At 42.3% G+C, this 13,372-nt stretch overlaps 1 protein-coding gene across 9 annotated transcripts in view; it reads right to left on the reverse strand.

Moving 5' to 3' along the window:
• The window catches only part of RGS22 (regulator of G protein signaling 22), a 119,978-nt gene extending 111,870 nt beyond the window's left edge, over positions 1-8,108 (reverse strand). For 5 of the 9 annotated variants that reach the window (XM_081817070.1, XM_081817069.1, XM_081817072.1 and 2 more), the window contains exons 1-2: positions 7,741-8,106; positions 7,226-7,254 (exon numbers count right to left, since the gene is read on the reverse strand). In XM_081817070.1, coding sequence (XP_081673196.1) covers positions 7,226-7,254; positions 7,741-7,765 — 54 coding nt within the window. In that variant the 5' untranslated portion in view covers positions 7,766-8,106. Of the gene's footprint in view, positions 1-7,225; positions 7,255-7,740 lie in introns of all 9 variants that reach the window. The other 4 variants (XM_081817068.1, XM_081817073.1, XM_081817066.1 and 1 more) reach the window with 3 other exon arrangements.
• Between the last annotated feature and the right edge of the window lie 5,264 nt (positions 8,109-13,372).

Consider the following 13,372-nt stretch of genomic DNA (forward strand, 5'->3'; position numbering starts at 1 on the left):
ATCCCGGGACTCCAGGATCATGACCTGAGCCGAAGGCAGTCGCTTAACCAACTGAGCCACCCAGGCGCCCTGAATCAGTCTTTCTAACCACATCTCTATTAATACAAACAGATCCACCTGTCCCCCCAACCCCAATCTTTTCTATCACAAAAAGAGTTTATGATTAATGCAATTTGGCTACTGCCCAGCTGTCCAACCCCAACTCGTACTACCATACTTCAGTCATAGCAATTTTTTTTACAGTTCTGCACCTTTGCACATGCTAATTATTCTACCTAGAAAATCTCTTCTTGCCTTATTCTCCTATTTATCCTTTTTCTTTCCCAAAAGTCATCTATGTTCCCCCATCACAATCTTTAATACTTCATACTAAAACTGCCTGTTTACATGTCTCACCCACTGGATCATGAACTTTTGGAAGAAAAAGACAGTTTTTTATTCACTTTTTAAATTCCCAATGCTTTTATTTTTTTTAAGATTTTATTTATTTATTTGAGAGAGAAAGTGGGCGAGAGAGAAAGCACAAGTTGTGGGGGAGTTGGAGAGGGAGAAATGAGAAACAAGCTCCACAAAGTGGCTTGTTGAAAGTGTACCTTGCTTATATCAAAGCATTTTGGGAAACTTAAGAGCTCATAGTGCATTTCTCAGACCCTCACTGGTTCACAAAATTGACTGTATTATGAATGTACTCTATGAACGTGGGAGAAAATAAGGGTAGCTCAGGACACCTGGGTGGCTCAGTCCATTAAGAGTCTGCCTTTGGCTCAGGTCATGGTCCCAGGGTCATGGGATCGAGTCCCGCATCAGGCTCCTTCCTTGGCGGGGAGCCTGCTTCTCCCTCTGCCTGCCGCTCCCCCTGCTTATGCTCTCTCTCTCTCTCTTTGACAAATAAATAAACAAAATCTTAAAAAAAAAATAAGGGTAGCTCATGCAATTTAAGTATGGACTCTCCTCCTTTCATTCTCAAGAGTTATCATCACAAATTACAATCAGCACCTATCCAGCAGTACTTTTCTTTTTTTTATTTTTAAAGATTTTATTTATTTGAGAGAGAGAATGAGCAGTGGGGAGGGGCAGAGGGAAGTAGGGAGAGAGGGAGAGAGAGAGAGAGAGAGAGAGAGAGAGAGAGAGAAGCATACTCCCCTCTGAGCAGGGAGCCCTATGTGGGGCTTGATCCCAGGATCCGGAGATCATGACCTGAGCCGAAGGCAGATGCTTAACCGACTGAGCCACCCAGGCGCCCCAGTACTTTTCTATTTGATTTCTGTTCTCACTGTCTCTACTGGAAGAAAGTCTCAAAGACCTGGGGAAGGTAAAGGAAGCTCTCAATTACCTTTCATTCAATTTCATCTCAAATCAAACCTACTTGGCTTTAGTCAGTTCATTTGGCCAAATACCCTAAGGCTTTCTCCCTGTACAAAGGTCCTTACAACCTGACATTCTCATTTAAAAGAGAGAGAATGGGGTGCCTGGGTGGCTCAGTCGTTATGCATCTGCTTTCGGCTCAGGTCATGATCCCAGGGTTCTGGGATCGAGCCCCACATCGAGCCCCACATCGGGCTCCCTGCTCTGCGGGAAGCCTGCTTCTCCCTCTCCCACTCCCCCTGCTTGTGTTCCCTCTCTCACTGTGTCTCTCTCTGTCAAATAAATACATAAAAAAATCTTTAAAAATTTAAAAAAATTTAAAAAATTAAAAAATGAAAGAGAGAGAGTACCTCCCACTCTTTATCACCTCTTCCATTTTACACCTTACCCATTGGTAAAAAGCTTCCCTAAGTCCTAATACACTTTTGGTTCAAGCCTCAAAATTCACACTTAAACATAAACTGCTTATCCTCTTATTGTTTCACATTAAAGGTCATGTCTGCAATCAGAAACTATACCACTTTGGGGAAGAGTGACTAACAATGTGTGTCCCCAGTAGTGTCTAATAAAGCGATATATGCAAGTAGTTGCTTAACAATATACTCGTTCACTAACTTATTGGTGGAACTTCTCATGCAGTTCCTGGAGTTCGAGAAAGCATCAGAGAATTAGATTCCACCCAGAGAATTGGAGTCCACAGAGATGGAAGAATTCCAAACAGCCTAACACTTTCCAAAGGACTTCCAGGACCTGTCTCAGTTTCCAAATGACTTGCTGGAAACACTTCTGGCACACCCTCTTAAGAAAAGAAAGGGAACTGGGGGAAAGAAGGAATGGTGCCTACATTTACCTGCTCCTGCCCTCCACCATTCCCATAGAATGCCACCTCTGTGTTTATTATAAGTTCATTCAACCTATACAAATAAGAGAGTATGAATTTGAACAAGCTAAGGATTAGCTAAAAATGAATATCATTTTTAACAAGTATGATACAGTAAATACTGCATGAACTAGTCTCTCTTGTTTTGATGGTAAAAATAAAGGGATCTGCTTTTTTTTCACTTTTTGTCTTTTTTAAATGGCATCTGCTTTTAAAGTTAACGAAAGTGGGCTTCATATATCAGACAATCGTCCAAAAAAGAAGTCACTGTACTACAAAATTTTTACTCTACAAAGACTATTTTTGAGGCATGACGTACCCTCCTGCGTAGTTTCAAACTATGAAATTTTTAGGGGTGCCTGGGTGCCTCAGTTGGTTAAGTGTTGACCCTTGGTTTCGGCTCAGGTCATGATCTCGGGGTGGTGGTATTGAGCCCTGGGTCGGGCTCCTTGCTCAGTGGGGAGTCTGCTTGAAAGATTCTCTCCCTCTGCCCCTCCTCCTCCAAAAAAGTAAATAAATAAATATTTTTAAAAAAAATTTCAAGGCACAAGAAAAAAATATGATTATTTTGGATTTAAGAGTCAAGTAATTAAGCTTTTAAATGAATTTATTTTCTATTTTAAAGTTAAAAATAATTTAGCAGTCACTTTCACTTTAAACTCTTCTCCATGTATACCTAACGCATAATCAAATCCCAATGTAACATAAAGCAATCTGAACTCAACTTTTCTTGCTATGACAGATTTATATTTCAGTTTTTACGGAATATAAAAATGAAAGGGGCTTGGGTAGAAGCAAGTGATGAAAAGAATATTCACTTTACCACTTTATTACTTGAATTATTTATAAGAATATTCATACATTGCTTTTATAATTAAAAATATACCCCCAGAGGAACTGATGAGAAAATTGAATGTATTAACATTTTTGTCTGTATTTTCCCTAAGAGAGAATTATCAAAAACCAATCAAATACAAAGTTAACAAAGACACTGAAGTAGAAGAATGCCAGGAGAGAGGAGCTTAAGAAATATAGAATATATATCAAAAGAAACTTTGCAAAAAAAAGATAATAAGTGAAACATGGCATAACAGAGAAGTTGAATCACTATGTTGTACATCTGAAACTAATGTAACATTGTGTGTCAACTCTAAAAATTTTTTAAATAAAACAAAATTAAAAATAAATGAAATAAATCACACTAGTTATCATATATGAAAATATCCATCAACCAAAATGTATTAAGCATCTAATAGCATATTCTGGACATTGTGCTACACACCACAGGGTATATTAGGATTGTACTGAGACCCAGTACCAGCCCAGTAGGAATTCACAATTGTGTGAAGAAATTGCAAATTTTCCACATAAAAAGTTAAATCATACACAAGGCAATGTGTCCCTGACAACAAATGATTTATTCTAAAAGACAACATTTTCTAGGCTTCCTTACAACTAAATGTGGTCATGTAACCAAATTTTGGTCAGTGGAATGTAAGCAGAAATGGCGCGTCTTACTTCTGGAAAGCTGATGCCACTTCTCCCTCATGATCCCAGCTGACTGCTTCCGCTCCAGCATCACACCCTCCTTCCAGCCAGCAGGAAAGAAGAAAAGGGCATGGTCTCTTGCTTTGTGTATTAGATAGAGTCAGTTAGACCCAGGTTCTAATTGTGGCTTGACCAGGTACCAGTTGGGTGTGGCTGATTTAATCCCTGTAAACATCAGCTAGAAAATGTAGTCTAATCTAGAAAGCAACGTGTCTAGCATATATCGTGGGAAAGGGTAGAATCAATCTGGCGAGCCAGAGAGCTCTGCCACATTATATCTCTAAGAATATCAATGAGAAAAAGATATTTTGATGCTTTTGAAAAACTGAGGTAAATATATGTGCCAGGCATGAATCATTTAATCTATCGATAATCCTGGGTGAGCACATGAATTGCAGGAGCTGGTCACAAACTGGTCTCTAGGGCAAGCTGCACAGAGTTCAAAGGCAGTCCAGACGACGTGAGGTTAGTCAGCTGTCATTGAGGAGGTGAACTGGGCCTTGAAGGGTGTGCAAGACTGGGAAAGAGACGCGGAGGGTAACGGAGGCAAAACCGCATGGCAAAGGCAAGAGGGCAAGAGGAGCAGTTTGGCTGGAGCAGAAGAAATGTGGAAGTGCTTAATAATCCCAAAAGAGTATGAACATTGTCTATCACACGGAAAGTACTGGGAGGTAAGGTTAAAAAAGGCTAAAAAGCCATAGAAAAGATTTTGAATGCTGGAGGGAGGTGTTTGACTTTCCGGCTCGGCCAGTTACTAGAGGTGTGGCCTTCAGCCAAGTTGGTTAAGAGTTGTGGACTTCAACTTCCTCATCTGTGAAACGTGGGTGATTAATAACAACCTAATGGAGTTGTAATGAGGTTAAATACTAGCCTGTAGTCAGCATTCAATAAATAGGAGGATTAATAAAAGAGTGGAGCAATCAAGTAACGTGGTAATTCTTTAAAAGAGTTAATAGCAATCTGACAGCCAGGGAGCCAGGGCAGGAGTGATGGGAGGGGGAGAATCTGAAGGTAGACAGAGCAAAGCAATAATCATCCAGCGCAGGCAATGCACACGAGTTTGCACTTTAAGCTTTAGGCCAAGAAAAATTGGAGTCGACAGAGTGAATATTGGAGGCAGTGATATCAGTTAGGACTACTGCCAGGGTCCAGGCCCGGGATGAGGGCCTGAAATAAGACAGTAGCTGTGAGGCTGGAGAAAAAGACCCAGATAGGAAAGGAACTTGGTAAATGATTGCAGGTGGGAGGTGAAGAAAGGGGAAGAAAGTTCTGGCTTCTTGGACGACTGAATGGCCAGTGGTACCATGAACCAAAACAAGAAAAAGAGGAAGAAAAACAGCACAGGGCTGAGGGGAGCAGAGAGAAAAGGTCACTTTATCACACTCTTGAGAGAGTGTGGAATAGGAATGGGACTGTGGCGGTGATGCAAGGACATCCAGCTGATGAAGGTGCCCCATAACCCAACGGATATAGGGTGCTGGCGTCAGAAAAGGTGTCTGGGCTGGAGACGTATAGATCTGGAAGCTCTGGGACATAAGAGTAGCTAAAACTATAGGAGAAGAAGAGCTCCCCCAGAAGTAGTCTGTGGAACAGAGTTCTGAAGAGGGTCAACACTTTCACGGGCAAAAGAAAGAGAAGCCGGAAATGGGGACATGAAAAGGAGAGATGGGAAACCAGGAGATGGTGGTATCAGAGACACCAAGAGAAAGAGGGGTGGTTAATAGAGTCTTGGAGCTGTTAAGAGTTCCCAAACAGTTACAAAGACCTGAGGGGTCAGAAGGCTACTCAAATGGTTAAATACAATGCTGCTGAGTGCTCCTCAGAGAATTTATGGTGGAATTGTATGGGAAAGATTGGCTCCAGAAATGCTGACCTCCTGCAGGAATGAAGAACAGTTCTGGAAACAGTTTAAAGAAATCTGCCACTACCCAGGGTTACACTGAGGCAACAAGAAGAGGGGTGGAGTTACTGGCATGCTGTTTGTGTCTCGACCTTGATGTCTGTCTGTCTGTCTGTCGCTCTCTCTCTCTCTCAGTAGTGGACCAAAGGTCCAGAAGGGTGAAAATGGAAGGTGCTAGCAGATGCAGCCCCTCACCCTCTCCTTTCACAGCCCCTCCCAGCTAGACTGTAAACTTTTTGAGACTTACCTTCAGCATCTAGTAGTGCACTGTGGATACAGAGGCCCTCACGTTTGTTGAATAAAAAGCCAAAAGCAAATAAGGTAATTGGCCAACAAGAGAAATAAGTGCTGGAAGACATAAGCCAAATAGCACAGAGAAGTGGTGAAGGGGAGGAAAAATTCTTCTCTGCCCTCAAGGCCTTCCAGCTAGACTACGAATTGCAGTTACATGGGACAGATTAACAGGAGAAGATCAGATTTAATAGTGTGCATATGGGGAATCCACAAAGACATGGAAATTCCAAAGATAGGCAAAATGAGGCCTTTATGTCCTTCTGACTCAAGGAGAAGGGGTAGGGGTGTGAGAGTTCCAAGGGAAAGAGCGCAATTCACAGGAAGGTGAAAAAGAGGAAATGTTTGGTAAGCAAATGTGTGCTGGGCCACTGGGAAACAATGGGACATGGAGGACTTGGATCAAACAGGCCTTGCCAGGTTCTTCCCTGTCTACCGTAACTTGTTCATACCATAATGTTGTTCTCTGTGGTGATGGTTCTTTTCCTGGATCCTCTACCTAAATTCTTTTTAGGCAGTTGCAGGAGAGATAAAGAGCTGTTCCTCAATCTGCTGGGTTTTAACTGCTTTTTAACTGAAAATAATCTTCATGCCAAAGTGGCCCATCATGGGGCAGCCTGCCCTTGGCCCCTACAGTGGTTAGGGCTCTTGGAATCAAATTCCAACCTTAGTAGGAAATGGGCTCTACTACCTCCTATCTGGTTGTTTAACTTTGAGCAAGTTCCTTAAATATCCAACAGGAGTTACAATAGAACCCATCCTAAATGAAGCACTCACTTAAATGATCAAGGATATAACCTATTTGGCAAAGTACTTATTACTACTCAACTCACCAGAAGTCTGACCTGAAACATTCAGTACATTTTTAAAGTAATTATAACTATAAAGTGACCACTTGTTATCAATCAGCGCCATCTACTAATGTTTACACAACCAGGAACTGCAGCGCCACATCACAATAAAACCATGGAGATAAAACCTACCTTGCACGCAGTCATGAAAGAGTTTAGAGAAATTAAATGAGGTCATTTATGTAAAAACATCCACCATAAAAATCAACTGGCCTCTTCTTAAAAATGTACCTGTTAAAGAATGTAAAAATGCTTGTACTCAGCACCACTGTTACCAAGCCAAAGCTTCTATTATATTCATTTGGCAAAAGGAGAAAATATACAGCTTTTTTCTACAATCTGATTTTAAAAAGCCAAGAGGGAAAAATAGTCCTCTAAAATTGTACTTACAAATCCTTCTTCTGTAATATCTGGTGGCTCTGAAACAAGATAAAATATGACATTATCTCACTCAAATCTGATTTCCTTTTAAAGTAAATGAAATAATTTGAGACAGCACCTAGCCCTGCTTTATACGTGGGCAAGCTCAGTAAAATTTTGGCCCTCCGTTCATTCTCTGCACATGGATTGAATTTTAAGTTGGAATTCAAGGTGGAAGTGGGGAGGAAGGGCCTCTGGAATCCAGCTTGGTCACTAATTCACTGTGACCCTGAAGTTAACCTTGTAGGCTTCCATTATTCCGGCTGCAAAACGGAGAATTAAGCAAGACAAAATAAGACGGTGCCAATGAGGCAATGCAAACGGGGGTCGCCGGGGGCGGAGCGGGGGTAGAGGGAGGGGGTGAAATTCGCAATAAAATGCTAAGAGAGCGCAGGGGAGCCAGGGTTTGGAAAGTGTGGAAGGGGGGCGCCCGGGCGAGAAGTCACGTCCAGAGGCGGGTGTGTGGTCCCCGCCGCCGCACCTACCCGCGGTGAGCCGCTTCGGGGGCATGCCGCCGCCGTTGCCCGCGCCCGCCGCCCGCGCGGGGCCGTCAGGGCGCCATCGCCCGGCAGCGCCCGTCTCTCCCCGGGAGCGAGAGCCGGAGCGCACGCCGACGCCGCCGAGTTGCTATGGAGCTGAGACAATGCGGGCCAGGCGGGCGGCGGCGCGCGCCTTCCCGGGGGCCCCGGGCCGCCGCAGCCCGTCCTCCTCCTCCGGGGCAGGGGCGGACGCCGCCGCCAGGGGCCGGGGGACCCGCGCGGCCTCCCCGGGAGAGAGACCCGACTCGCCCGGGCCTGGTGCCTGTGGTGCCCGCGGCTCCGGCCTGTTCCCGCGCATCGAGACCGTGGCCGCACCTTCCAGGAAACTCGGTGAATGCTAGTTAGAAATGACCCGCCGGCGAGCGCGTGCGGGAGACAGGGCCCGAAGGGCTGGTCCGGAGAAGAGGAGGAAGAAAGGGGAGTCGGGCCTCAGGAGTTTCCTTGAAAAGGAAGGAAGGAGGACATAGTCACACACAGCGCCTGAGCTCATCCCCAGCTGTAGGAAATGCCTACATCAGAAGTCAAATATTCGTGTGCTTTAGGAACGAGATCTGCCCCCACGTTTTTGCTTCAATCTGTTACAGCTCCTGCCTTTTCACATCGACGATGTCCGTAGTGTGTGTTCCGGGAAAAGTTATGATGGAAGTAAAAAGTGAAATTCGAAAAAAGAAAAACGGTACTTCTAATTAAGAGGAGGGGGAGGGAAGGGGGAAGGAGAAAAAGAAGATTTTTATTAAAGTCATAGTCAACTCAAATTTCTAGTCCAGATTTCCACTTCAGGCTCTCCCTGCTCCTGAGAACCCTAAATCCAATTGCTTGCTGCAGGTACACAGTGGTGGCTCATCCTTGGATGCTTCCAAATCAAAATATCCGAAAGGAAATCTACATTTCCCCCCATTCCTTATCTTCAAATTTCATCTTTCTGCATATATCCCGTGTTCAGTAAGTGGTACCTTCATATACCAGGTAACTCAACTCAGAAATCCCATATTTAGACAAGGTCCTGCCAATTCTACAGTAAAGTATTTCTGGAATCTGGAATCTCCTCTCCACTCCCATGAACAACCATACCCTAAGCACAGGCTCCCATGTGGAGTGTCATAAAAAGTTCCTTAACTTTTCCCTCTTCCACTGCTTGCTTCCAGTGGGGTTCCCCTTAAATCCATTTCCCATGCTGAAAGCGAAACAATCTCTCTAAATACGAAGATGGCCCACTTAAAACCTTCAGTGGTTCCACATTTGCCTCCTACCCTGCAGGGGACATCCAAGGCCTGTCAGGGTCCTGCAGGTATGTGAATGCTTGAGCAAGCAAGGAGTCAGACAATGGGTGCTTGTAGAGCAAGGAACTGGTACACCTGCCTACTTATAGTTCCTGCCTTTTCAATAGTACATAGTCAAAGAGAAAAATAAAACTATAAACCACTGCTTGGACCAAACAAAATCAGAGGGCCAAATGAAATCAAGGGGGAGTAGTGGAAGCAATCAGAAAGGCAAGGGAAGGTGTGAGGCCAAAAACCACGGGAGGGTTTTGTCGGCCCTTGCAAGGATCCCAGCTTTCATCCCGAGTGAAATGCAAACCATAGAAGTTTTGAGCAGAGAAGTACTATGATCGTACTTTTATTTGAAAAGGGTCACTCTGGGTGCTATCTAGAGAATGTAGATGGGCACAAGTAGAAACAGACAGGAGTTGACAGTGGCTCAGACCAGGGTGGTAGCAGTAACAGGTTTGAGAAAACTCAGATCCTGCATACATTTTGACGGCAGAGCCAAGGGTATTCCTGACAAGTTGGTTGTGGGGATGAAACAAAAAGTAGCTGAGAATAACTCCAAGGATTCTGGCATGAGCAACCAGAAGAATGGTGTTGCCATCATCCGAGAAGGGAAAAGTTGTGAGTGGGCCATGTTGTGGGGGAGAGTTTAAGAAGTGTATGAGCCTTACAAGTGAAGGTTCTGAATTTGCAGTTAATATAGAAGCTTGGAAGTTAGGAGATGTAAACTTGACAGCTGACCTATAAATGGGCTTTTTAGGCATTTATTTGCTTGCACTGTTTCTGCTGCCACAGAAGCCCTTCTGGCCTTTTTCAAGCAAAATTTTCTCATTCTTCAATACTCAGCTCGAGTGTCATCTTCCCCAGTGTAGCCTCCTATGAATTCCTTTCATTGGCCTCTCCTATTTTTCCTGTATATTGGATAAAAACTCCTATCTTAAAACCATATTAATATTAAAATAATCGGTACAGAGAGGTGTGCCCACTACCTCAGTGTCACCTAGCAGACAGTAAATTCCTGGGGATTGAAAGAGATCCATCTTGGGACGCCTGGTGGCTCAGTCAGTTAAGCAGCTGCCTTCGGCCCGGGTCATGATCCCAGAGTCCTGGGATCGAGTCCCACATCGGGCCCCTTGCTCAGCAGGGAGCCTGCTTCTCCCTCTCTCCCCCTCTGCTTGTGCTCTCTCTGTCAAATAAATAAAATCTTTAAAAAAAAAAAAAAAGAAGAAAAGAAAGAGATCCATCTTATTTCACCCCCAACCCCCACCCCCACACCCCTCTACTGAGTGCCTGCCACTCAGTACGTATTTGTTGAAATATCTTCTCTGCATTGCAATCATTCCGCACTGTGCCCTGTTCACAGAAGACTTGTTTATCCCTGTTTCAGATAACCACACCCATAGAAGTCAATTGTTTTATCATCAAGTGTGGCTACCACTTATTGCACACTTAACTATGGGCCTCTAACAATACCCTTAAGAGATTGGTATTATTATTTCCAACAGTCTAGGAAACTGAGACTTCCAGAGGTGAGATAATTTGTTCAAAGACAAACAGCTTTAAAGTGTTGAAGCCACAAGTTGATCCAGGTCTGATTCCAAAGCCTTTGCTCTTTAACAACAATGCTATGCAGCCTTTCCCTCTAAAAATAATCTCATGAGGTTTAAAAAAACAACCTAAGAATCACAAAGACCGTAACTTGAACCCAAATGTGTAGGTTTTAAGTTATTCTAATGTTTTGGTGATTTTATTTTTTTGTAATAGCTTCATTGAAATGTAATTCATATATCATACAATTCATCTATCTGAAGTATATACTTCAGTGATTTTTAATATATTCAAAGTTGTGCAACTATCACCAAAATCAGTTTTAGAACATTATTACCTCAAAAAAGCAATCGTTAACCTACCCTCTGTCTCTGTGTATTTTCCTATTCTGGACATTTCATATAAATGGAATCATACCATATGTTGGGCTTTCATGACTGGTTCCTTTCACTTAGCATGTTTCTAATTTTCATCCATATTGTGGCATGAATCAGTACTTCATTCCTTATTGCTGAATAATATTTCATTGTGTGGATATATCACATTTTGTCCATTCATCAGTTAGTAGACATTGGGTTGTTTCTACTTTTTGGCTATTATGAATAATGCTTCTATGAACATCCATGTACAAGTTTTTGTGTGGACATATGTTTTCATTTCTCTTGAATATATACCTAGGAGTGGAATTGCTGGATCAGAGGGTAATCCTATGTTTGTTTGACAACTCTTTGTAGCCTTTTGAGGAACTGCTACACTGCTGTTCCATATTGGCTGAGCCATTTTATATTACCACCAGCAGTGGGTTAAGGATTCTGGTTTCACCACGTCCTCACTAACATTTGTTATCATCTAACTTTTTTATTATAGCCATCCTACTGGGTGTGAAGTGGTTATCTCTTGGTGGGATTGATTCACATTTCCCTGAAGACTAGATTTAATTTACTTTTAAAATATTTTATTCTGTCTCTGCTCCCCAACTAGCTAGTTTTTCCAGAAATGCCTTTTTCTACCTTTGGTCTGTATCATTGTTGAAAACTGATGCTGTCCAAAACCAAAAGTTTATAATGGGAATTATATCTACATAAGTGGAATTAAATTTCTGTTTACTCTGATTCTGGACATATTGGTAGCAAATTTGAAGGATGTGCTTGAGAGGGCCTTACTTAGAAACAGACTTTGTGGTACACGTAGTTCAATTTGGGGAACTCTGGAGAGCATCTCAATCTCCCTGCAAAATATCTAAAACTGTTGACGAAAAGCCAACATAACCATGGGACAGAAGTGATATGTTAAGCTGCTGTGGACAAAAAAAAAAAAAATTGATTAGGTTTCAGATATGAGCCCTAAACCAAATGTTTCGAGGGCTGACCTAAATTGCAAAGATTTATTTGCACTAGGGCTACTCGATAGCCTGCTCAGGAGGCAAAGCTGCAAGGATTTATTCACTGATTCTCCCAAGTACTGCTGGAGAGATGTGCTAGTGTGTGTGTGTGTGTGTGTGTGTGTGTGTGTGTGTGTATCTCGACAATCACAAGCAAAATTTCAGGCATCCTACGTGTTTAATGATTTAGAAGTACTAGTCCTTTCTTGAGTTTGATGTGGTAGGGTCCCACTTAAGCCTAGTTCTAAACTTTTCTGAATGTGAACAGGAATAGCACTAAAGGCTGAAATTTGTATCATTGTGATTTTAATTTTTAATGGTAATGAGATTTTTTATATGGCTGAGAGTCTGAATATACAAATGGACAATGGCCAGACCCTATATGCCAATAGAACTCTGACTCAAATCTCTGCAGCAACCAGTCTTGGAAACCAAACCAAAACCTCTATGGCAATAGAGCCAGAATGGTCAAGTAACTGCCAGTATCCCTAATTTTTGTCCCTATTTCCAATTAAGGACCAACCAGAGAAAGCCAAATAAGCTTCCCAAACCAATCACATAGGATTCCCTGTAGATTATAGTTAGCCCGCTTCCTGCTCCCCCATGCCAACAACCTCCGATCAGAGCACACCTGAAGTCTTCCCCTTTTTTTGCACTATACAGCTTTCCCCCTCTCTTGCCTGCCTTGAGTCTCTACCAAATGCACATGATGGTGTCTGACTCCCTTGCTATTGCAAGCTCTGAATAAATACCCTTTGCTTGTTCTTCTCTGGGTTGTTTTCATTTATTTCCATATAACTAAACCATTTTTTTAAATTTTTACACACAAATGAACCAGACTGACAGAAGAGTGCAGTATAATGTTTTTTCTAGGAGCTGGATTGCAACTCAACATCTAATAACGTATTATACCAACCCCCACTGCAGTCCCGAAAGTAACTGCCGTTGTGGCAAGATCAGAAACACAAATTACAAAATTTGTATGTTGTTTATTTCCATTCTCTTTTTGATAATCATTATCTTTCCTTTTTATGAAATTACACATCTAAATTAGATAACTACACCATTCCTATCACATTTAACTAGAAAACAGCATTTTTTTCTATTTCTTAACAGTTCATGATTTTTTGAAGAAGGAATATAATTAGTTTAATACATTCATTAGGCAATTTCTTAACTTATCCAAGATAACTACCATCTGGACCTGCTGGTTTAGATTTATTATAATTGTCAATATATTCCATTACATTACTTTGCTTCTTGCACAAACTGATGAGATAATTCCATTTTTAACCCTTCCCTAGTTAAAGTTTTAAAACTCTAATATTGCTCTAGGATGTTGTAGTTTTTACAAATAGAGAATATAGTTGAACCTTAAACA

Source organism: Leptonychotes weddellii, chromosome 4, assembly GCF_054177405.1.
Source record: "Leptonychotes weddellii isolate Sample4059 chromosome 4, ASM5417740v2, whole genome shotgun sequence".
Taxonomy (NCBI): Eukaryota; Metazoa; Chordata; class Mammalia; order Carnivora; family Phocidae; genus Leptonychotes; species Leptonychotes weddellii.